This window comes from Ceratotherium simum, chromosome 2, assembly GCF_057802395.1.
Source record: "Ceratotherium simum simum isolate JZ-2026a chromosome 2, ASM5780239v1, whole genome shotgun sequence".
Lineage (NCBI taxonomy): Eukaryota > Metazoa > Chordata > Mammalia > Perissodactyla > Rhinocerotidae > Ceratotherium > Ceratotherium simum.
The window spans coordinates 34,556,062-34,581,010 of record NC_141901.1 but is presented as its reverse complement, the minus strand read 5'-3'; the positions used below and the strand labels follow the sequence as shown (position 1 = coordinate 34,581,010).

General features: G+C 42.8%; 2 protein-coding genes and 1 long non-coding RNA gene across 4 annotated transcripts in view; 2 read left to right on the top strand and 1 right to left on the bottom strand.

The window, feature by feature from the left end:
- The window catches only part of SDHC (succinate dehydrogenase complex subunit C), a 29,010-nt gene extending 26,973 nt beyond the window's left edge, over nucleotides 1-2,037 (top strand). The window contains exon 6 of the mRNA XM_004443697.3: nucleotides 1,178-2,037. Within this exon, the coding sequence (XP_004443754.1) occupies nucleotides 1,178-1,282 (105 nt within the window). The 3' untranslated portion in view covers nucleotides 1,283-2,037. The remainder of the gene's footprint in view (nucleotides 1-1,177) is intronic.
- Nucleotides 2,038-4,118: 2,081 nt separating this feature from the next.
- The window catches only part of CFAP126 (cilia and flagella associated protein 126), a 74,392-nt gene continuing 53,561 nt past the window's right edge, over nucleotides 4,119-24,949 (bottom strand). The window contains exons 3-6 of one of the 2 annotated variants that reach the window (XM_087440298.1): nucleotides 5,849-5,911; nucleotides 5,562-5,642; nucleotides 4,866-5,042; nucleotides 4,119-4,503 (exon numbers count right to left, since the gene is read on the bottom strand). In XM_087440298.1, coding sequence (XP_087296424.1) covers nucleotides 4,210-4,503; nucleotides 4,866-5,042; nucleotides 5,562-5,642; nucleotides 5,849-5,911 — 615 coding nt within the window. In that variant the 3' untranslated portion in view covers nucleotides 4,119-4,209. Of the gene's footprint in view, nucleotides 4,504-4,653; nucleotides 5,043-5,561; nucleotides 5,643-5,848; nucleotides 5,912-24,949 lie in introns of those variants that run through there. The other variant, XM_087440306.1, reaches the window with a different exon arrangement.
- On the top strand, nucleotides 18,941-20,969 carry LOC147917870 (uncharacterized). Its single transcript, XR_015548896.1, has 2 exons — nucleotides 18,941-19,333; nucleotides 20,718-20,969. It is a non-coding gene; the product is annotated as an uncharacterized LOC147917870 (long non-coding RNA).

The window sequence follows — 24,949 nt, the reverse complement described above, 5'->3', positions numbered from 1 at the left end:
TTTATAACTTCCACATCAGAGCCTAGAGACTAGGACTTACTGAATTTCAATCTGGTCCAATAGAGAGTTTAATGGAATCAGAAAAGTGAGAGACTAAATGACCTGTTAAATTAAGTATATCTATCAGCTGTTCTCTGGGGCAGTGTTCCGTTTGATTCAAAGTGACTTCACTTCCCTCAGGGGGAGGGGATGGAGAGGGAGGACATTTCCATTAATGACTTCTTATCCACAGAACAAAGCTCTAATGAAAATCAGCTGATCAGCTTTTCTGTTCACATCCTGGCTCAAGCGGGGACTTGCTGTGTATTTGCTTTTGTCTCACTATGGGGCGAAGGGCGGGGAAGAAGTTCTACAAAATCTCAGAACTCGGTCAAGGCTTTTCTTAAATCCTTAAATCTGCTTTTAGTTTTTCTTCTAGCAAGTTCTGGCTCTGAGTATGGGACAGGATTTTATCTGTTCTCTTGACAGTCCGTAGTTCTTGCCCTCTAAGCTTGATCATTGCCTTGCCAGAAGCTCTAATGGGGGAGTGGAGAGTGGGATTGATGTAAGAGAGTAGGAAGTGATAAATATCTTCAAGATATTTCTTATTGGGGGTCACAGTCAAAACAAAATTGAGAAATAGTGTTCTGATCCCAAAGAGTATTTTTTTAGAATAGTAGTCCTCTGATGGACAGATGTTCCTTCTCAAAAGAGATTCTGTGATTGACTATATCTAGGAAATCTTGTATATTATATCCCCATTTTGCAGATTCACAGTGTTTATTAATAAATTGAGAAGTCTTGTAGTTAAATGTTTACCAAATTTATTTGACCACAGAACTTTCTTCCCTCATGTAATGCCTTTCAACATTCTGAGGAATTAGTTTTGGGAGGAACACACTTTAGGAAACATCAATGTAGTTTTGTTGTCATCAGAAAAAGTTTAATCTCTTTAGTCTGGAAGCTTTAGTATATAGGGGCTGAGAATGCCTTTTCTGTCATTGGAAAAGTGGGTGGTAGGTACCATATTGTGGTTTTGAGAAAGGTGATGGGGCACAAGGGAAGAAGTGCTTTTCTCTAGGATTATGCTGTGATGAATTGCCTGTTCCATTAGGTGGAGTTCCTTTCTGAGAAAAGAGCTGTGAGAGTGACCAAGGATCTGATTGCTGAAATTCTTCTTCTTTTTTTTTTCGTACAGATGTGGGACCTAGGAAAAGGCCTGAAGATTCCCCAGCTGTACCAGTCTGGAGTGGTTGTCTTGGTTCTTACTGTGTTGTCCTCTGTAGGGCTGGCAGCCATGTGAAGAGCTGAAGTTTCCAACATCATCATCTTATAAATGATTGCATTAACCTGTCTTCCTGTTTGTCACTCTTATCTCTAGCCAGGGCAAAGTTCTCCTGATTTGTTTAGTCCCTTTTGTGCTTGCAGAGCCCCTTGGAGCTCGGCAGTAGAGTACCTTATAGAATCATAGTAGTGGAAAAGGGTCCAGTTTTCCCCTTGTTTCTAAAGATGGAATGACTGCAAAACTCCCTTTTCCTACTCCCAGCTTGCAGCCTACTCTGGGCCTAGGAGCCCTTATTCTCTCTCCATATTGGGCCTTGATTTGTGCTGAGGGTCAGCTTTTGGCTCCTTCTTCCTGAGACAGTGGAAACAATGCCAGCTCTGTGGCCTCTGCCATGAGGACCGGGAGTGGGGCTTTGGGTGCCACTGCCTGTGGGTTGCTGGCTTAAAGGACAATTTTGTTCATTGGTCAGAGCCCAGGGTCTTTAGCACCCACACAATGTGACTGAAAGAAGAGGGGTGGGAGTGGAGGGGAATTAGCCTGTCCCAGCTAGAGGGAGATAGAGAGAGTTGGCTCTTGGAGCAGGTGCTTTGGGGAGAAGATATATAGCTTTTGATGCAACAGGAAAATCCAGAAAATTATCATTGAACTTATTAAGGGTTATTTCTTTTCCTTGCATTTCTGGAAAAACAAGCCTCTTATTGTCATGTTTTCTAATCCAAATTCATGTGACATCTTTTTCTGAAACTGAATTAAAATACTCATTTTGTCTTGGACTCTCCTTGAAATCTAGAGAAACCAAGAGAATGGCGGTTGGGGAGGAGCCAATTTCCTCCCCCTCCCTCTGGTCTCAGGCATTTACGTCCCCCAATCTGACCTTTCTCAGGAGGGAAACAGTTTCTCCTACAACTGACCACTGAAAAAATTTTCAGAGAATCAAATATAAGTAGCCAGAGACTTAATATCATGCAGAAGCCTCAGAGAAGGAAGGAGCAAGAAAAAGGAAGTTAAGCATGTGGAGAGCTTTTGAGTTGTTAACAGGCTCCAAAATCCCACTGAGAATTGATTATAAGCCTCATGGTACAGATCAGCCAATTATGATCCAGTCAAGGGAGGTGGGGGACCAGTGAAGGTGACAGCTAAGGGATGATGAGCTAAGTATGTAGATTTGGAGAGAGAAGAGTGTAGAGATAAGAAAGGAGGCATTGTTGAAAACCTGGCAAACATTTATCATTTAATGAGAAAACTGTGCTTTTATAATCCATATAAGCCAGGCTTTTGGGTCTCTTACTCCCTCGGTAGGAATGCTGTTTTGATAGTCTTTGGAAGCTGTGGGATGACAGATCTATCTTGTCTGTCTTTCTGAGTTGTTGGCCAACCAGTTAAAGCTGTGGGTTGGAAAGGAGTAACAGTGACTGTAGTTGGTGTCAGAGAGGAAGACCTTACTTAAGCTAAGACAGTGGGGACCTGCTGCCTCAATAGTCTTCATCCGGGCCGGGCCTCTGGTGTAGTGGTTAAGTTCTGGGTGCTCTGCTTCAGTGGCCTGGGGTTTGCAGGTTTGGATCCTGGGCGGAGACCTACACCACTTGTCAGCCATGCTGTGTTGGTGATCCGCATACAAAATCGAGGAAGCTTGGCACAGATGTTAGCTCAGGGCGAATCTTCCTCAGCAAAAAAAATTTTTAAAAATAGGTGAACTTTAAAAAAAAAAAATGTCTTCATCCCAGTTCCCAGGTGGTCTTTGGCTTTAAGTAATGATCACTTCTCCCTGTTTGCTAAACTGGCACTGGGAAGTCTTTGTAGCCATCCTTCAGCTTAAACCACTTGTCCTTGGTGTGAGGGACAAGTGTGTTCTTGAGAGAACACTTTGGCATTGGGACTGGGAAAGGTTTGGCAAGGGCATTAAATATAACACCCAGTGCCGGGAAGATGCAGAATGGGGACGGGGATGAACAGAAGTCGAAGGCTGTGAAACAGGAGTTCTTGACTTTTGGTGGCTTCTTACCATTCAGGTGATTGGGGTTGGGGAAGTGGCAGAGTGGTCATCATGTTTGTTATTCTGCCCTGTATTTCTACTTACCATCTCACTTTGTTTTTCTTTGTCTTCTAATCACTTTTATATCTTCAGTTTTCAAACTATGTTTGTACTTTTGCTTGAGTTTTGCTTTTGTAACTCTTTCTAATTTGTTTTCCCCATGCATTCTGTCATCAGATATGAAGTCTTAGACAAGGAGAGTGTCTTCTACTGTGGCTTCCCATACCTTTTCTTCCCCACCTCCTCCGAACGCACATAAACATGCTCTACTAAATGATTGTACTTCTGACCTGAAGTTGTAGTTGTGCATGCTCAGGATGTAAAATGAGGAAGTGGGGGTGAGGGACTGGTTCTTTGAGTTTTCTTTTTTTTTTTTTTTTTTGTGAGGAGATCAGCCCTGTGCTAACATCCGCCAATCCTCCTCTTTTTTTTGCTGAGGAAGACGGCCCTGGGCTAACATCTGCGCCCATCTTCCTCCACTTTTTATATGGGACGCCGCCACAGCATGGCTTGCCAAGCAGCGCGTCAGTGCGCGCCCGGGATCCGAACCAGCGAACCCCGGGCCGCCGCAGCGGAGCGCGCGCACTTAACCGCTTGTGCCACCGGGCCGGCCCCTCTTTGAGTTTTCTTTTGCTGTGATTCAGACCAACTTCCTCTTGGTCATTTCTGGAGTATAACTAACTCAGTCCTTCTAAAAACGTGTTCCACCCCAAGCCACTATCATATTCTATTTCCCCCAACCCTTCTTCTACTAGTTATAGGTTACAAGAGGCAGCCATAGCAGGAGGAAAAAATCCAAAGCAGTAAAAGATTGAACAAACGATGTTTATTTTCCAAATTTACCTTTGTCCCCACCCCATAATTTCCCTGACTGGGGGTCTGCTTACTTCACTCAGTCTCTAGACTGGTTTTCTCAGTGTGGTCCCTTGGTCCTTTCTAGAGTTCCAGGTTTGCATTTCTGGACCTCGGCTAGATTAGGACCTGACCAGTGTTCCAGCATACATGGGCTTCCAGGTGGGCTCTTAAGAGAGTTGGCTGGGGTTTGGGGACCTGGAGTGTGACCTGCTGAGGGGTGTGAGCTTTGGAGTTGATCCGGGGAATTGAGATTTGAGGCTGGGGAGCTTGGAATTATGGTTGGACTTGGTGCTTGTTGTACAGTCTTTGTGATAGACTTCCTCAGTTTCTTCTGACTGTCTGGATCATGGGGCTGTTGAGGGGAATAGAAGAGACGTTGTTTCTGCTCATGTCTAGATCATTTCCAATCCATCAGAATTCTAAGTCTCTTTCTCCTCATACCATGGACTAAAGGTCAGGTCTCAAATAAAAAGAGTTAAATTTGATTTTGCCAACTTCTCCCTTGAGATCAAATCATTTTGTGCTGGGGGGAGGCCAGTAAGATGTCCTTAGCTCATCCCTTCAGGCCTCAGAAGGTGATTAGGGACTAGACAGGATAAGACAGAATTGGTTAGAGGTTCCCCCTGCTGGGATAATGGTAGTATAACAATATGCGTTTTTGAAGTTGAAGAGAAATGACAATAGGGTTTGAGGTTAGGTGGGAGGAACAGATACCTTGCCTAAGATTTCAGGACGCAGCCCATTGGAGGCCTTGAGTAAATCAGGATTTTTCTGTATCCATTTGGTGAGGGAGGCAGCACCAGCCACTGTACGGGAGGTCAGGGTCACCCGAGCAGGGGGTACCTTCAGAGGCATTTGCCAGGTGCCCATGAAGGAACCCCAGGGGTTTGCCTAAAAGGAAAAAAGATGGGGTTCCTCAACAGGGCTTGTCACTCCCAGTAACTGACCTATTGGCAGGACCTCTATTCATCTTATTTCCATCTTTTACCTTTGGGAATGCGTGCTGGTAATGAAATAAGACTGACAGCATAATCTCCCCTCTTCCTTTTTCCCCCCTCTCTTATTTAGATCACCCTAATTTTTTCATCCTCTTAACCTCTGCCAGCTTAAATTTTGCATCCTTAGGCTAACTTGGGCAGAGTACCCACTGCATAAGTATCATCACCTGAAGGTGTTTATTTTATACAAATCATTCATCAGTTTAAGGAATTCTGGGTGCTAAACACAACTCTATCCTATTGGATAAACTGGCTGGAAGTTTGGGGGCACTCATGTTACAAGGTGAATTAGATTGAACTTTAATTTTCCAGATAGTAGCTGCAGGAGATTGCAAGTCTCCCCTCTCTGTTATTCCAGTTCTATGCCTCAGTTCTTTACCTTTCTTAATAGGAATGGAGATGAATATCTCACCTTGGAACGGGGCACTGAAGGCAACAGATGACCACGATCATTGGCGATAATCTGAGTGTAGCCTTCATGGGAAGAAATGCTCTGGGGTAGAGGTGGGGAGACAAGTGCTTATGAAAATGGGGTGGAAAAGAGGCAGAAAGTATCTGAAGGACTTGAATTAAGGGCTGAGGGACAGGAGGATATGAGAATTTAAAGAAGGCTGAAAGGAGTTAGGTGCCAGTGCATTACACAGAACATGACATAAAGAACCAGAAATTGGCCTTGTGGATGCACTGAACGTGGAATACCTGTTTTGTTGGCTTGGCGGGAGACCAGTTCTGCAGATACTTGGGTGAGAAAGCTTTTTCATACTGTGGAGAGAAAGATGAGAACCCCTCTGAGGCTCAAAGGCCCCAAGCCCGGGAAATGATAACTAGGCACAGTTCTTTAGATTTGAAGACCAAAGGCCTGAAAGACCATGCTAGGCTTTAATTCACTATAGAGAGGATGTAGCTTGTTTAGTCTGTGTGCTGTCCTACCTACATGGAACCACTAGCCATATGTGGCTATTGAGCACTAGAAATGTGAGAGTCTAAATTGAGGTGCTTTATAAGTATAAAATACACTGGATTTTAAGACTTAGTACCAAAAAGGAGAATGTAAAGCATCTGATTACAACTTTTAAAATATTAATTAGGGGCCAGCCCCATGGCCTAGTGGTTAAGTTTAGCGCACATTGCTTTGGCAGCCCACGTTGGTGGGTTCGGATTCCAGGCGCAGACCTACATGACTCGTCAGCCATGCTGTGGTGGCAACCCACATACAAAATAGAGGAAGATTGGTGCAGATGTTAGCTCAGGGCTAATCTTCCTCAAAAAAAGAGGAAGATTGGCAACAGATGTTAGGTCAGGGCTAATCTTCATCAAGCAAAAAAGAGCAAGATTGGCAACAGATGTTAGCTCAGGGCGACTCTTCCTCAGCAAAAAACATAAAATTAATTAAATGTTGAAGTAAGGGCCGGCCCTGTGGCTTAGCTGTTAAGTGCGCGAGCTCCGCTACTGGCGGCCCGGGTTCGGATCCCGGGCGCGCACCGACACACCGCTTCTCCGGCCATGCTGAGGCCGTGTCCCACATACAGCAACTAGAAGGATGTGCAGTATGATATACAACTATCTACTGGGGCTTTGGGGGAAAAATAAATAAAATTATAAAAAAAAATAAATAACATAAAAAAATGTTGAAGTAATATTCTGGATGTATTGGGCTAGATTAAATATATTATTATTATTTTTTCATGTAGCTACCAGAAAACTTAAAACTACATTTCTGACTTGCATTATCTTTTAATTGGGCAGCGCTGGTCTAGACCAGCAAACTATGGGCCAAGTTCATCCTCCTGTTTTGGGATGGCCTGAGAAAGCTAAGAATGGTTTTTCTAGATGAACACTTGTAATTGACTTGATAAAAGGGAACACCAACTTTGTATCCCAATTAAGTAAAATGTTTTCTCATCCCAAAAGAATTCTATTCTTTTCATTAGTAGTATAAAAAATTGCACTGTTATTATATTTTGAATTTTGTCAAAAATTTTATGGAAAAATGTTTTCTCTCGTTATGTAAATACCTATATAAGATCTCTTGATTTTGTCACTTGGCCCACAAAGCCTGAAAGTATTTACTTTCTGGACCTTTACAGAAAAAATTTGCTGACCCCTGGTTTAGACCCTACAGACTTAGTCCGGAGATACCTTTTGCTTGTCCCTGGGCCCTCCCTACCCTGAGGAGCTGAGGAGGTGAAAAATACTATCTCACCCCACTCTCAGCTATCTGTTCACTGGCCAGAATCCTGTGGGAGGGGGCAGTCCAAAGATAGAATCTGGAAGGCAAAATTAAACATCAAAGAGATGGAAAAAGAATTTACCTGGTTGGCGCTGTAGTTAGTGGCCATGATCCTGCCACTTGCTGCTGTTTACCTTTGTTGCCTGGCAACTGCAGAAGGCAGACCTTCCGGGACTGCCTCCCAATTAGCAGGGACTGCCTTTCCTCTCTACTTGTTATTCACTTTCTTGGCTGACACAACCTTTTCTGCTGAAACTGAGGTTCACTTTCGTTTTAGAGATGTTAGAGACAGAGTAAATATAAAATTAGCTGAATAGCGGCCCTGTCTTTTTTCTAACATTATCCTGCTTCAGAACTTCCAGGTTGTCTTTGACTGGGGTCTTTAACCACTGTAACAAACCATGGAACCCCAAAAGCTGTGTTCTTTGGGCAGTGTGGTGTAATGTACCATGGACTTTAGAGCCAAACACTGGGATTTGAGTCCTTACTCAACATAGGAACATAGGAGTTGTATAACATTAAGTAGTTGGCTTCCCCTCTCTAAATTTCTGTAGACTCCTTTGTATTGTGGAGATAATAGAGCCTGCCTTTACAGTATAAGTGAAGTAAAGTGAATCAAGTGTCAAGATAATGTCACAGCATGGTAGGTACTCAATACTGGTGAGACCCTGTTTGTAGGGTCCGCTACTTCATCTTCTCAGGCAGAATAACAAAGGAATAAATGTTTTAAAAAGCCACTGACTCAAGTTTGTCCCCAGAAAGAAAAACATATCTTGTCCTTGGTCCTTAAATGACTCCTGTCTCCCCCATCACTCTCCAGAATCACAGGGCCTAAGAACACAGGTGCTTGGTGTTGGCTGGGGTGAGGTAGAATCAGGAGCTAGTACCGGGAAACTGAGCAGGGATAATGAGAGGAAGTCATAGTGTGAAAAGCACCAGATTTGGAGAGTTAAGCGGTGGTGGCAGGTGCCAGGACACAAACCTAATATTTGTGGGACTGGGCAATGTTTCTGAGATTCATCTATCCTGGTATTATCATACCCATCTACTGGGTTATTAGAACTAAGGAGAAAGTAGAACTGTGCTTTATGAGTTGTAAAGTCTATGTATATGTAAGATGTTAAGATGAAAGGAAAAAACTAAGAAATAAGTTGTCCAAAGAAATAGATCATTGAGAACCCTGAGAGCATTATAAGGGATAATTCCCAGTCCCTTCTCCCTTCCTTTTTCCCCCAAAGTCCTCATCCCAACCTATACACCAAGTATAAGAAGACTCCTAAACTTCCAGAATTGGAGGTAAAAACAGCTTGTTTTATAGGTAGTTAACAGCTAGATAATGTGAGGTCTGGAAAGGGGACTCGTGTGCTTAGTCCCAGTGGTTTTCATGTCTCTCTAGAGCGATGACTTTAAGGACCAAGGACTTGGCTCTAGGATATCCATTTTGGTCTTTAAAGCCACAATGATAGTTAAGCAAGCATCATTTCTCTTGGAACCTTCTGTCTTCAGCTGGTATGCTTTTCTGATAGAGATGTAATGTTATATGATGATTGTGCTCTTATTTTTAAAAAATAACTAGTTTTTGTTTAATTGAAAAAGTAATATTCAGGGGAAAAAAGCTCTATTTTCAGAAGGGTGTTTAATGAAAAGCAAATGTGCATCTGACCTGAGCTTGCAGTCTTGCTCCTCAGAGGAAACTAATGTTACTATTTTCTTGTGTCTCCTTCTAGAAGTATTCTATGCATTCTGACATTAATGGGAGCAAGCTGTCCGCATTGTTTTGTGACTTGTTTTTTTTAATATCTTGGGGATTGTTTTTTTTTATGACAGTATGTTATTCCATTTTAGGATGCTCCATCATGTATTTATTCAGTCCCATTTGGATGACCATTTAGGTTATATCTAGTCTTTTGCTGTTGGAGACATTGCTGCAATGAAAATCTATATCTACATATATATCTTTACGGATATCTCTATAGACATAGATATATATGTGATTAGCAGGATACATTTCTAAAAGTGAATTTCAGAGTCAAAGTGTTTGTGCATTTAGAACGTTAATAGATAATGTGAAATTGCTGAAGACATTGCGCCAGTTTATACATCCACTGACAGTGTGTGTGAGTTCCTAGTTCTCCACTCTCTTTCCAACACTATTACCAATGTCTTTCCTGTTTTTGTCAATCTGATAATAAGAACTAATGTAGTTACTATATGTCAGCCAGTTCTAATTGTTTTTTATTACATTTTTCATTTGGTTCTCACAACAAACCCAGCCAAGGAAACTGGAGCATACACAGTAAGGAGTAGAGCCAGGATTTAATCTCAAGTATTCTGACCCTAGAGCCATCAGTTTTAACCATTACACTATATTGCCTCTTAAGCTGTAGGTGAAACATAGTGTATCATTGTTTTAAATTTGCGTTTCTTTAATTATGAGAGTTTTTCCGTATATTTGTGAGCCTCTTTTATTTCTTTTATTTTTTTCCTGAAAATAGCCTTTAGTGTCTTTTGCCTTTTGCTCTTGGGCTGTTCATCATTTTTATTAATCTGTTTGAACTCTTTATATATTAAGGAAATAAGCCCTCTGTCATATATGTTGCAAACATTTTCCCCCAGTTTACCTGTCATTTAATTTTGTTTATTTGTGGGTTTTTGGGCCATGGATGTGTTTTTAATATTTATGTAGTTAAATTTATTATTCTTTCTATGCTTCTGGATCTTATGCTTTGAATGGCTTTTTGTAAGTTCCAATATTTAAAAAATAATTCACATGGTCTCAGTTTTCATAAATTTTTTTTTTTTTACTTTTTTTTTTTGTGTGTGTGTGAGGAAGATCAGCCCTGAGCTAACATCCATGCCAATCCTCCTCTTTTTGCTGAGGAAGACTGGCCCTGGGCTAAGATCCGTGCCCATCTTCCTCTACTTTTTTATATGGGACGCCGCCACAGCATGACTTGAGAAGCAGTGCGTTGGTGTGCGCCTGGGATCCGAACCAGCGGACCCTGGGCCACCGCAGCAGAGCGTGCGCACTTAACCGCTTGCGCCACCGCATATTTAAATTTTTGCTCCTGCTGGAATTTATTTGGTGACTAGACCGAAGTCAGGCTCCAGATGCCTGACTAGTTTTCTTGGCATCGTTTATTGAATAAGCCGTCTTTTCCCCACTGATTTGAAATGCCACCTTTATTGTATTCTCTCACATATTTGGGTCTGTTTCTGGATCCTCTAACCCATTGTTCTGGGGGAGAGGTGACCATTTTAGATTATTTGTCTCTTTAAAATCTAAGGTACAATCCTGGCTTGGTCCGGTTGAATTATACAGTTAGAATTTCACAGACACTGGGAAATGATAATATAAATAGTAGCAGGCAATTTTAAGCTTCTAATAAAATTGTATTGAATGTTAGCCTTTCTTCAGATTGACTGGTTGCCTTCAGGTACAGCTGATGGTCTTTCATGGGACCAGATTTAAGTCTTTCAAAATTGTAAGGGCTCATAAAGGCCCCACTCACAAAATATGCCTCAAGATATTTTCATCATTTGCTTCAGTTCTCTGATGTCTGAAATTAGGAAATCTTTTATTTGTGTTGACATCATCTGCCATTGAAGCACAAGTTTACTTTGTGTCAATAGGTAATGTATAAACTACCTAATTGAGGGCAACCACCAGCATGAGCGCTGGAGTCAGATTGCCTGGGTTAAAGTCTGGCTCTGCCTAAATGTGTGACCTCAGACAAGTTACTTAATTTTTCTGGGTCTCAGTGCCCTTATGGTGTGAAATGGGGATAATCTTAGTTTTCAGCATTGAACATATGTAACATGCTTAGTAGGGTTCCTGATGCATAGTGAGTGCTCAATAATTTTAGCATTATTATTAGCTCAAGACTGCCCAGTAAGAAGAAGCCTATTCAGGTTACCTTAAACAGAAAGGGGGATATTTCTTATAAAGTTATAGGAGATTTATAACAGGTTTCAAAGATTAAAAGTATAGTTTGAGCCTCAAAGGATAAGAGAATCTGAAAGGTAGAACATGATCTGGAAGAGAGATTTTTTTTCTCTTTCTCTGTTTCTCACTGCAGTACTTTATTCTTATTTCTCTGCAAGTCAGCCAACATGATTTGCTTCCTAGTTGAGAACAACTCTCCTGAGATAACTTGGGCTTGTACCTTTCTTGCAGCCTAGTAAAAGTCTTACTAATATAACAGGAGAGAATGGAAAGATCAAAAAGAACGCTGGTCACTTGAAGTGGAGAGAGACCATAGAGGATAAAGTTTTCCTGTTTTTGCTTTGAACCAGTGGATCTTTTTTTTTTAAATAGAAATAAATTTTCCCATGACCAATTGTCAGTTTTTGTGTAGTTTTCCAAAGGTTTTGTGCATATACAAAAAATAGAAATATATATTTTATTCATCACCATTACCTTTTACACAAATTATAACATACTACTTACTTTTTTAAGATTTAAAAAATGTATTTTGGATATCATTACATATTAGTGGCTACAGAGCTTCCTTTTTTTTTTATAGTTTTATAGTATTACATTGATGATGTATTATAATTTATCTAATCAGTTTCCTATTGTTGAACATTTAGTTTGCGTCCAGACTTCTGCTATTACAACAATGCAGCAATGAAGAACTTTGTACGTGTGTTATTTTGCGTGTGTGAGAGTATATTTGTAGGATAAATTTCTAGAAATGAAAAAGTGAAGTCAAAGGGTATGTGCATCTTGACAGATATTGCCAGTTGCCTTCCAAAGAGTACGCCTTCTCCAGCTATGTATCAGAGTTCTCTGGCAGATCTTGAAGCCTTGGTAGATTGATTAGATCTCCAAGTTGTTTGCTTTCATCCCATACCCCTTCCCAGATACTAAAGGGATTCACAGCAACTTCTCCCTCAAAAATTTGCATTGTTAGATAAACTACCTTACTTAGTACTTTCTAATCTATAATAGCCAAAAATCAGCAACTTGAACTTTCAATGTATTTTTCTTCCCATGGCAATTTTTAAAACCAGAAAAATCTTTCGTAACCCCTTACTAGTGAAAACATGGGCATCTCACCTACTACACAGTTTGACCTCCTGAATCACTGTCTCTAGTCATACCATCAGCTCTCCAAGGTTTCTTCCAGATAGCTCCAAGTAGCCCTGCATGCGACTCCATCGGGACAGGTGGAGGTGGGTCTTGGAGACCTGGCCTTTGCCTGTTTTCCTGGATCTTATCCAACCAAGCTACTGGCCCAACTTTGAGCTAGTCATAGCCCGTGGCTTCAGTATATTCCCATATAGGAACTGAAGACACAGTTCTGTACTCAGTAAGCACTGGAGAGATGGATGGCTGTGAATATAAAAGCTGTTTCAAAACTTCTCTATAGATTACAAATTTCAGATCCAATTTTCTTTCCTATGAGAAATCTAAGGCTCCCTCTGTTGGAGACTCTATTACATCTCCTCCCATACACCACAAAAGAAGAATATTCTTGATAAGAACCCTTCTTGAGAACGAGCTGTAGACAACCAAAATGACTGAAGAGACATCAATATCTCTCACTAGTGCTGAGAATTAAATTTATGTTTACTTGTATAACTAAGAACAATCAATAATATAATGGGAACAGGGTAGTATGTGATGGCTGTGTGCTTGGACAATATATGAGGTGACTGGAAGTAGAGAAGTCTAGAAATAGATAATTATCGTGTGTTGAAATGTAATGTCAATAAACCCTTAATATGTATTCATTTATGTTTCCAGATTTTTTTGCAACCCTGTAAATATAGGACAACTATCAATGAGGCGAGATTAGGGAGAGTCTGCGAGAAGTAGAATAAGCTCTGATTGTCATATGCAGATATTAACTATGAGTAAAAGGATTTTACCTCAAATTAGGTGCTGGGGGGAGCAACAGAAGGGGGATTAAGAGAGTACTAGATAATTTCAATATTGCTTTCTATTAGGAAAAACTCCAGTGTTCCTCCTGTGTTTCTCCTTTACTGTCACACTGCTATCACATTCCCAACACTTCTGACACCACATGTATGGGGGTTTCCCCACACCAAGCAATTCTGTGATACTAGCTGGGTGTCCTACAATTTAACTCAACTCTTACTCTATCTCCCTTGGGATAGCATCAGATCTCACAAGTTAAGGGCTCCGTCCTACAAGACCGCCCCCCAAATCTACTTCAGATTCCAATCGAAAGTTCAGGCTGTTACCTGTGCTTCTGACCAATCAGCTATAAATCAGAGGTTCCCTGACCCACTCCTCAGGTTCAATTAATGTGCTAGAGCAGCTCACAGAACTCAGAAAAACAGTTTGCCAGTTTATTATAAGTACCTCACGCTAACTGATCGCACCACTGGAACTCCTATCGGTTTATCATAAAACAATATGATAAAGGATACAGATTAACATCCAGATGAAAGAGATGCCTAGGGCAAGGTATGTGGGAAGGAGCACAGAGCTTCCCTGTCTTCTCCAGGTGCGCCACTCTCCCAGCACTTGCATGTGTTCACCAACCCAGAAGCTCTCCAAACCTCATACTTTTGGGATTTTTATGGAGGTTTCATCACATAGGCATGATTGATCATTATCCATTTCCAGCCCCTCTCCCCTCTCGAGGATGGGACGTGGGGCCGAAAATTCCAAGCTTCTAATCATGGCTTGGTTTTTCTGGTGACCAGTCCCCATCTAGGAGCCCACCAAGAGTCACCTCAGTAGAATAAAAGACACTGCTATCACTATGAAAATTCCAAGGGATTTAGGAGCTCTGTGTCAGGAACTGAGGTCAAAGACCAAATATTAGAGGAAAAGATGCTCCTAGTGCTCTTATCCCTTAGGGAATTACAAGGTTTTAGGAACTCTGTGTTGGGAACCAGGGGCATAGACCAATATATATATTTTCTATTATCTCACGTGCTCACATAGACAATAGTCAAAAAAAGAGTGAACTTATGTATTGTATAAAGGTATTAGGGTAAAGGTAACCATTAGAACTAAAATACAAACTCTTCCTAAATACCAGAAGGTATGTTAAAAAAAGAGGAGGGGGAGGAAGCAAATGAAATAGATCACACTGTGAAAGACATAAATACATAAAAATATAAACTAGTAAGGCAGATCTAAGGCCAAACATATTGATTACATCAATAAATATATGTATACAGTCATGCGTTGCTTAACGATGTTTTAGTCAACAACAAACCGCATATACCATGGTGGTCCCATAAGATTAGTACCATACAGCCTAGGTGTGTAGTAGGCTACACCATCTAGGTTTTTGTAAGCACACTCTTTGATGTTCACACAATGACGAAATCACCTAACAATGTATTTCTCAGAACTTATACCTGTCGTTAAGAGATGCATGACTGTAAATGGGGTTACCACATCTGTTAAAACAAAATAATTTTCACATTGACTAACAAAGCAAAATCCAACACTACGCTGTATAAAAGAAACATCTAAAATGAAGAGATTCAGGAAGACTAAAACGACTGAAACAAAAATGTACCACAATTTTTTTTTTAATTTAAGCAGGGGTTGCAATTGTAATTATCCAAGAAAGTAGAATTCTGACTAAAAAGTTTTATTTTATTTATTTATTTATTTTTTTGTGTGAGGAAGATCAGCCCTGAGCTAACATCCATGCCAATCTTCCTCTTTTTTTGCTGAGGAAGACTGACCCTGGGCTAACATCCGTGCCCATCTTCCTCCACTTTGTATGGGACGCCACCACAGCATGGCTTGACAAGCGGTGCGTTGGTGCACGCCCAGGATCCGAATCCCGGGCACCCGCAGTGGAGCGTGCACGCTTAACCGCTACACGACGGAGGCCCAGATAGTTTCACTAGAGGAGTCTATCAAACTTTATAAAATAAATCCTTAATTTCTTAAACTATTCTAAAGTATGGCAAAAGAAGGAAAACTCCCAAATTCTTGTTATGAGGTGAGTGTAAGATTGATTCCCAAACCTGAATTTTGGAACCATGACAAAGACTATAACAAAAACCCCCCACTATAGATCAATTTCACTTATTAATACTGATCCAACAGCATATTTAAAAAATATTTATCATGCCCAAGTGGATGATACTCCATAAATGCAAGGATGGATACTCAAATTAGGAAATCCATTAATGTAATCTACCATATTAATTGATCCAAGGTGGAAAAAAATGTATGATTATTTCCATAGATGCAGATTGATAAGTTTTAATACATAACAACAAAAAGCAAAGTAAAAAGACAACTGGAAAAAATAAGTTATAAATTACATTACAGATAGAGTTACTATCTCTGATTTAAAAACTTCTAAAAATACCAAAGAAAAAGACTAATAACCCTGTAGAAAATTGGGCTAGAAATATAATCAGACATATCACAAGAAAGGAATACAAATTGCTGTTAACCATATGAAAAGATGTTCAACATTGTTCATAATTTTTAAAAAATGCAAATTAAAACTACATGGAGATATCATAGCTCACCCATGAGATTGGCATAAGTCCAAAACTTTGATAACGTACTGTTTGTTAGCAGGGCTGTGAGGAAACAGGCACTTTAATATTGCGGGAGATCAAAACTGGCACCCTCAAAATATGTCTTTTTACCTTGGTTATTTTATCGATAGGCTGGGAAGGTCCTTGCTAAGACCAAACATTTACATTTATAAGGGAAATCTCCGTTTGTAAAGGTGTCTCCCTCTCTGTACCAGGAAGAAGGGGAGATGACCTTATCTCTAGAAACTCTTATCAGTGCGGAAGGCAAGGACTTAAATCTGCATACTTTTGATTACTGTGCTTTCTGGTCATCTCCCATTGCTGACTCCCACATCCCCAACATCCTCCTTTGTCTACTGGGATATGCTATTTAAGGTGAAAACCTCCACCATTTGTTGAGAAATTCACTTTCCCTGGTTTCTCCCATGTATACATGTTATAAAGCTTTGTTTGATTTTCTCCTGCTATTCGGTCTCATGTCAACATAATTTGTAGCCCAGCAAGAAAGGACCCAGAGCGGGTAGAGGATAGTCTTCCTCCCCTTCAATATGTTGTGTGGAAATGCAAAATGGTACAACCTTCACAATGGGGAATTTGACAAAATCTAGCTAGCACAATTAGTGATGCCTTTTGATTAATCAATCCCACTGCTAGAAATCTATCCCAAAGATACTCTGGCAAAAATATGAAAAGAAGTGTACACTGTTAAATGCAGCATTATTTGTAATAGCTACACCTTGGAAACAACCCAGATGTCTGTCAATAGAAGTCTATGGAACTGGACAGCCACTTGCAAAAGAATGAAAGTAGACCATCTTCTTTCACCACACACAAAAATTAACTCAAAATGGATCAAAGACCTGAAGGTGAGACCTGAAACTATAAAACTCCTGGAGGAAAATATAGGTAGTACACTACTCGCCATCAGCCCTAAAGAGATCTTCTTGAATTCCATGTCTACTCAGACAAGGGAAACAAAAGAAAAAATAAACAAGTGGGACTTGATCAGATTAAAGAGCTTCTACAAGGCAAATGAAACCAGGATCAAAATGAATAGGGAACCCACCAGCTGGGAAAAAGTATTTGCAAACCATATATCTCCATAATATATAAAGAACTCACACAACTGAATAACAAAAAAACAAACAACCCAATCAAAAAATGGGCAGAGGAAATGAACAGACACTTCTCCAAAGAAGATATACAGATGGCCAATAGGCACATGAAAAGATGCTCAACATCACTAATCATCAGGGAAATGCAAATCAAAACCACACTAAGATATCATCTTACACCCGTTAGAATGGCTATAATCACCAAGACAAAAAGCAAAAATGCTGGAGAGGCTGTGGAGAAACGGGAACCCTAATCCACTGCTGGTGGGAATGCAAACTGGTGCAGCCTCTATGGAAAACAGTATGGAGATTCCTCAAAAAATTAAAAATAGAAATACCTTATGATCCAGCTATCCCACTAGTGGGTATCTACCCAACGAACCTGAAATCAACAATCCAAAGAGACTGATGCACCCCTATGTTCATCGCAGCCTTATTCACTATAGCTGAGACATGGAAGCAACCCAAGTGTCCCTCGACTGATGAATGGATAAAGAAGATGTGGTCTATATATACCATGGAATACTACTCAGGCATAAAGAAAGATAAAATCGTCCCATTTGCAACAACATGGATGGACCTGGAGGGTATTATGTTAAGTGAAATAAGCCAGAAAGAGAAAGGCAAACAGGCATGATTTCACTCATATGTGGAAGATAAACCAACACACGCACAGACAGAACTTTTTGGTGGTTACCAGGGGCTAGCGGGCTGGAGGGTGGGCACAAGGGGTGGAGGGATGCATTTATATGGTGATTGATAAACAATAATGTACAACAAAAATTTCACACACACACACACAAAAGGAAAAAAACCTAAAAAAAAAAGACTATGGTACTTCCACACAATGAGTATCATGCAACTGTAAAATGCAATGAGGAATACGCTACTAGGGAGTGATTATCAAGAAATACTTTTATATGAATACAGCAAGGTGTAGGAGATATGAATACCATGCTCTCGTTTATCTAAAAAAGGAGATATGAATATATGTATTTCTAATATTAAAAGGTTGGAAAAATAAATGATATGATTAAAGAGAGAGAAGAAATAAGGTGGGAAGGACAGGGGTAGAAGATAAACTTCTCTGAATACACTTCTTTGCAGAGTTGATTTTGGAACCATGTAAATATTTTACGTAATTATAAAATAAAATTAAGTTAAAAGCAAAAGCAAGTCCTAAAATAAAAAAACAAGTGAATTCTCATTGTTTTCACAACAAAGAGTTTGTTTTTTTTAAAAAAAGAGATATTTGGGGCCGCTCCGGTGTTGCAAGCGGTTAAGTGCGCACACTCTGCTGCAGCGGCCCGGGGTTCACCGGTTAGCATCCCGGGCGCACACCGACGCACTGCTTGTCAGGCTATGCTGTGGCAGGCGTCCCATATAAAGTGGAGGAAGATGGACATGGATGTTAGCCCAGGGCCAGTCTTCCTCAGCAAAAAGAGGAGGATTGGCAGATGTTAGCTCAGGGCTGATCTTTCTCACAAAAAAAAAAAAAAAGAGAGAGAGATATTTGGCTACAATACAAAAGCTATACATAAACACCTTTACTTCCTCTCATCTCAAATTTCATATCCAGTTTTCTTTCTTGAGACTAAGTCTCCCTCTAGTGGAGGGAGACTTAGTATAACTATTCCCCCACACCCTGCACCACAAAGGAAAACATCTTTTGCCCATTATCTCCTGCCCCATATGCTTAAATTACATAGGTATAAGAGTCATGAGCAAAAGGATGTGGTGGAAGGTACTGAGCAGTGGGATAGCAAGCAGTCAGGGACAGAGTCAAATTTTAGAAGGAAGTGGGAGGATGGGAGACATGAGAGGCTCTAGGAGCCAACAAGATTTAGGTTATTCAACTCAAAATGGGGAAGGAACTTCAGCTTCCTGTTGCTGGAGGATTCCCACCACCTCTGGCCAAAAAGAGGTGATTAACATGCTGATGTCACAGCGTACTCAGGGAAATAGCTCCCCATAATGCATTGTCTTAGGGAGAAACCCTGGTGAGAAACATTGATGAGTAGGGAAGGAAGAGCGATTCTTCTGAGCCAGATAAGGTGTGATGCCGGTGAACTCCTCCCACCCCTCAGGACTCTCCCAGAGTTTCACTGACCATTGAAGTCAGATGCGTAAAAGCTTTGCTTCTCGGAGACCCACCGCTCAGGCGGAAAGGTACTGGCACAGCCTCTTCAGTTCCTGGTAGGGAGCGCCAGAGATTAGCCCACATTGAAAGTGCCCTCTGGGGGGAATGATGGGAGGGTCCTTGTGTCCTGGGCTGAACTACCCTAGGTCTCATCTGACCTCACATGGTGGAAACTACTCAGTGGAAAACTCCCTTAGCAGGTAAGCCTTTAGAGTGGAACCTCTCCTAACATCTACTTCTGTGTTTTTTTTTTTTTTTTAACTTTTTTTTTTGTGTGTGAGGAAGATCAGCCCTGAGCTAACATCCATGCTAATCCTCCTCTTTTTGCTGAGGAAGACCAGCTCTGAGCTAACATCTATTGCCAATGCTCCTCCTTTTTTTTCCCCAAAGCCCCAGTAGATAGTTGTATGTCATAGCTGCACATCCTTCTAGTTGCTGTATGTGGGACGCGGCCTCAGCATGGCCAGAGAAGCGATGCGTCGGTGCGCACCCAGGATCCGAACCTGGGCCGCCAGTAACGGAGCGCACGCACTTAACCGCTAAGCCATAGGGCCAGCCCTCTACATCTGTTTTTAAGATTACGAAACTGCGGGCCCTCCAGGACCAGTTCAACCTACCCCATCTCTTATCAACAAAGTGGTTAAGAATTGTCTTTCAGAAAATCTGCAGAGTCATGTAGCCAGAGCATGTGCAAAAGAAGAAATCTTGACCTGAAATGACCTCGGAACCAAAGATCCTCCTCCTCATGAATCTCAAGAACTGGGACATGACCAGAACTTGAAAGTGGGACTCTTATCAGAAGCGAGGGGTCCCTCATTCAGGAAGATCCGGTGTAAAAATTCCTTCCCCACCTCTTCAAAAATGTTTAGAACCCTGTCATAAATATTTAAAACCTTACCATAAATGTTTGAAGCCCACCAATCAAAACCTGTCCCACCAGCATTTCCACATGCCAACCTGTTCTCCCTAACCTCTTAAATTTCACCCCAAATCCTGAATTGGGGAGACAGATCTGAGGGCACACACTGCCTGTTCTCCCTGCAGATAGATCTCGCAAATAAAGCTCTTCTCTTTTCCCAAAGGCTGATGCCATAATTAATCAGCCGTTTATGCAACGGCCGTTATGGGGGCAAGTGAACCCCAATTTCGTGTGGTAACAATATATGCCATTCTTCCCCAAGTATCACACTGTGGTCTTACTCTCTGTAGAGAACGTTTGAGGGCTGCCACTTCAATATGTATTTCCAATCTCCTTTACAGTTTTCAATAAGAATACAAAAAGAAATGAACCCTAAAAACAGTGTAGTTTCCTAAGTTCATTTTCTAGTCCTATAAAAATCTAACCCCTTAATTAGCTCTGTGGTCCTGCTTTTTTACATACCTAGCTTGAGAATGTTTGTAAGTGAGCATAAATGAGGCCATCTTGTTACACTAAATGGCCCCAGCCCCTCCTCTGTGTGACTACTCGCTGCTCTGCACATACTCTAAAAAATTCGCATGCTTTCCTGATTTATGGCCTCCACTGACTTGTACTCCCCACTACCTTGATAAATTAAAAACTTTGTTGTATGAGTTTCTCTCCAGGAACAGGCTGACCACAGGCGGGAAACACCACTACAACATATCCATCACAGCTGACAGAAGAAAGGAACAATGTGGTGCCTGGAGCCCATCCCGCCTGGAGACCAACATCCCTGGACCCCCTCCTTACGGCCCATTTTCCCTATATAACTGCCTCAAGATTCTGTAATCTTTGAAGATGGGTCTTTGAGACATTAGTCACCTGTCTTCTGATTTGCCGGCTAATCTAATTAAACTTTATTTCTCGATCTCTAACTCGTTGTGATTAATTGGCTAAGAGTTCAGTGAGTAGAGCAAGCACGTTGCTCAGTATCAAATTCTGGCGACCCAGATGGGATGAGGCTCTGCCTGTGGCTAATTGACTTGGAGGAAGATGTTTTGGGATTTTTCCCCGAAGCTGCCAGGTGGCCAAGCTCCATCTGGTTCATGTGCTGTTGTTTAGGGAGAAAGGAAAGTACAGACTGCCTAGTATATTATCTGGAAGACTAGTCTCTGTTTTTTTTTGTGGTGTGCAGGCCTGTATGGTCTGTTCTCCTGTTGAGTGCGTGTGTTGTTCCACTAGTCTGTCTGTCAGTTTTTCTCTGTGTCAGAATCCCACAGCATAATACCGATGCTTGTTACATCACCCGCGGTGACATGAAGTTTGCGACCTTTTCTGTCAAGTGTCAAGCCAAAATTGTACACCTTGATGCGGGTACTGCTGTTTATGTGTTAACACTTGGGTAGAAGCCGTGAGAGCACAGCCCAACCATCTTTTCCCCCTCTTTGTTTATCTTGTCCAGGACCTTCTTTGCTGTCATTGTGTGAAGTTAGGTTTGGGCTTAAAGTTGGACTCGGACTTCCTGCAAAATAGAAACTTTCTGCCAGGCATCTGACTTCCTACACTGGCGCTGGGAAATTAGATCTTACCTCTTGCCTCTTTGGCTTGTTTAGCGCTGGTGTGAGAACTGTATGCTTGGGTGGAATAGGATTTGGATAAGTCAGTCCCCTAGTTATCTGGATGCCCGGAGGCAAGCCCTACACCCTTTTCCTGGTCCATTAATTGTCAGACAAAAATTTTACTGCCATCGGCACCACTCAGTCTGTTCCAAAAAAAGGGCTCACCAGGGTGCATACTGGCCAGTTGGGCTGATTTCAGTTATGAGCCCACGACAAAAAAAAAGGGACGATCTTTTACTATAATGTAGCCTGGGATCAGGAGAAAAATGGTCCCCAAACAGGTTGCTCAATTATGATATGATCTTGCAGCTTAAGTTGTTCTACAAGAAGGAAACAAAATAAAATAAAATTCCCTATGTTTAAGCCTTTATGCTGTTGTATCTAGATCAGGGAAAGGAGGGACAATGGACCAAGGAGTCCCCTGGCTCCGCCTCCTCCTCCCTCTAATCCCAGGCCCACTGCTTGTCCAGGGGAAAATGCCTAAAGGATTGCCAGGTCTAAGAGAGGGACTCTCTCCTTCTCGAACCCGGCAAGGGACACAATTCGGTCAGGGGGCCCTTCCCGGAGCGGGGCAATTTCCACTGCGACAATAGGCCATAGGCATAAATGGACAAGAGCAACTGGCTGGCTTCATTTGGATGCACTCTCCTTTGTCTACCTCAGATCTTTTTAATTGGAAAAACTTTATATGCCTGAATGTCTTGTTCTCCTCCTGGGATGAACCTTCTATGTAAATTGAATGCTCAAGCGACTTTTGCTCCAGGCCAGCTAGAGATGCAAGTGCCACCAGAACAATCTTTACGGTTCCAGATGGCCCTGCTAGGTGTTCAAACACCACTGCCGGACCTGCTGCCGCCGGAGATCTCCAAGGAGGTAAGACTGGACGTGTGGGCAGATGGGAAGCCTGGGAAAGCAAAGACTGTCCAACCGATACATTTATCCTTGAAAATCCAAAAGGTAAAGCCTAGCCTGAAACAATATCTGCTAAAACAGGAGGCTCAGAAGGGCATTCAGCCAGTGCTGCAGAAATTCCTGGCGGCAGAATTAATCAGACCTGGCCAGTTGCCATATAATACTCCCATTCTCCCGGTCAAAAAAAAAAAAAAAAACCCATTCAGAGGAATATCAATTTGTTCGAGACCTTCGTGCCATAAATGAGGTGGTTCAGGACCTGCACCCTGTGGTGCCCAGAACTTACACCTTGCTAACCAATATTCTGGGTGAATATGGCTCGTTTTCAGTTTTGAACTTAAAAGATACATTCTTCTGCATACTGCTCACAGAAGAATCACAACAACTCTTCACCTTTAAATGGTGTGACCCAGACTCTCAGACCACTCAATAATAGCATTGGACAGTGCTCCCTTAGGGCTTCAAAAACTCCCCTGCACTATTTGGGGAGGCCCTAGCTAAAGACGTGAGCCACTTAAATTACAAGGATCACTGTTACAATATGTGGATGACTCACTGATAGCGAGCTCCACATTATGAGAGTGTCTGGCCAACACAATAAAGACCTTAAAGCATTTGGCTAAATGTGGGTATAAGGTCTCACAAAAGAAAGCACAGATCTGTAAACAAAAAGTTACATACTTAGGATTTACCTTATCAAAAAGCCAGAGGGGGAACGTCAGCATCGTGGCGGAGTGAGCTTCCCCCATTGAACTCTCCCCCTCTAAGACACAACAAAAAGCATATTCATATTCCAACGGAAGCTATTCACGGGATGTCTGAGGCACCCAGGCAGCCATACACCAGAGGACTGAGGTGCTGGAATCTCCAGAGTAAGTGGAAGGAGGTAAGACGAGCTCCCTTCCTTCCCCAAGGACTGCGAACCAGAGTCTGAGACCATGCGGCTCTCAGAGGAGGGGGAGGGGTAGCTCGCCGCGTGAAAAATGGCGCTCTCCAAGACCACTCACAGCCTGAGGGGATCCCCCTACGGAGAGAGCGGAACTGTTGCAAGGGTGGTTTCAACAAGCTAGCCCCTCAGAAGAGCAGAGAGCCACAGTGAGGCGAGAAACCTCTGGGACTGGGGAGGCGAAAGTAAGCGCCCCCCACCCGGCCCGCCCGACTGGTGCTTCAGCACAACAGCGCTTCAGCTCAGCCCCATCCCCAGAGGCAGCGGGCCCCCAGGCGCCCAGCCCGACCAGCAGTGGGGCGAGCCTGCACCCCTGCACCAGAGGCAGCGGCAGCTTAGTCCCCACCACGCCACAGCCCCAGCTGCTCCAGCTGGACCAAGCCACGGCCCCAGTTTCCCCGGCTCCACTGTGCCACGGCCCCAGCTCTTTCGGCTGGAATGTGCCCCACCCCCAGCTCCTTCTGCTTGACCCCCCACCCCCAGCTCCAGCTGCTTCCGCTTGGCCTGTGCGCAGGCTCCAGCGGACTTTGTGTGGCAATTTCGGCCCACCACACTCCAGTTCCAGCTTCTTTGGCCCAGTGGCACTCCAGTTCCTTCTTCTTTGGCCCAGTGCACTCCAGTTCCAGCTTCTTTGGCCCAGCGCACTCCAGTTCCTCCTTCTTTGGCCCAGCGCACTCCAGTTCCAGCTTCTTTGGCCCAGCAGTGCTCCAGTTCCAGCTTCTTTGGCCCAGCGCACTCCAATTCCAGCTTCTTTGGCCCAGCGCACTCCAGTTCCAGCTTCTTTGGCCCAGCGCACTCCAGTTCCAGCTTCTTTGGCCCAGCAGTGCTCCAGTTCCAGCTTCTTTGGCCCAGCGCACTCCAGTTCCAGCTTCTTTGGCCCAGCGCACTCCAGTTCCTCCTTCTTTGGCCCAGCAGTGCTCCAGTTCCAGCTTCTTTGGCCCAGCGCACTCCAGTTCCAGCTTCTTTGGCCCAGCACACTCCAGTTCCAGCTTCTTTGGCCCAGCGCACTCCAGTTCCAGCTTCTTTGGCCCAGCAGTGCTCCAGTTCCAGCTTCTTTGGCCCAGCACACTCCAGTTCCAGCTTCTTTGGCCCAGCGCACTCCAGTTCCAGCTTCTTTGGCCCAGCAGTGCTCCAGTTCCAGCTTCTTTGGCCCAGCACACCTCAGTTCCAGCTTCTTCAGCCCAGCGGCGCTCCAGCTTTTCCTTCTTCAGCCCAGTGCATACCAGTTCCAGCTTCTTTGGCCCAGTGGTGCTCCAGCTTTTCCTTCTTCAGCCCAGTGCACTCCAGTTCCAGCTTCTTTGGCCCAGGGGCACTTCAGCTGCAGCTGCTTCAAACCACCTGCACCCCAGCCCCAGCTGCTTTGGCCTAGCTTCACTCCAGCTCCAGCTGTTTCCACGCTTCCCCCGCAGCAGCCTCCACTCAGCCACACTGCAGATCA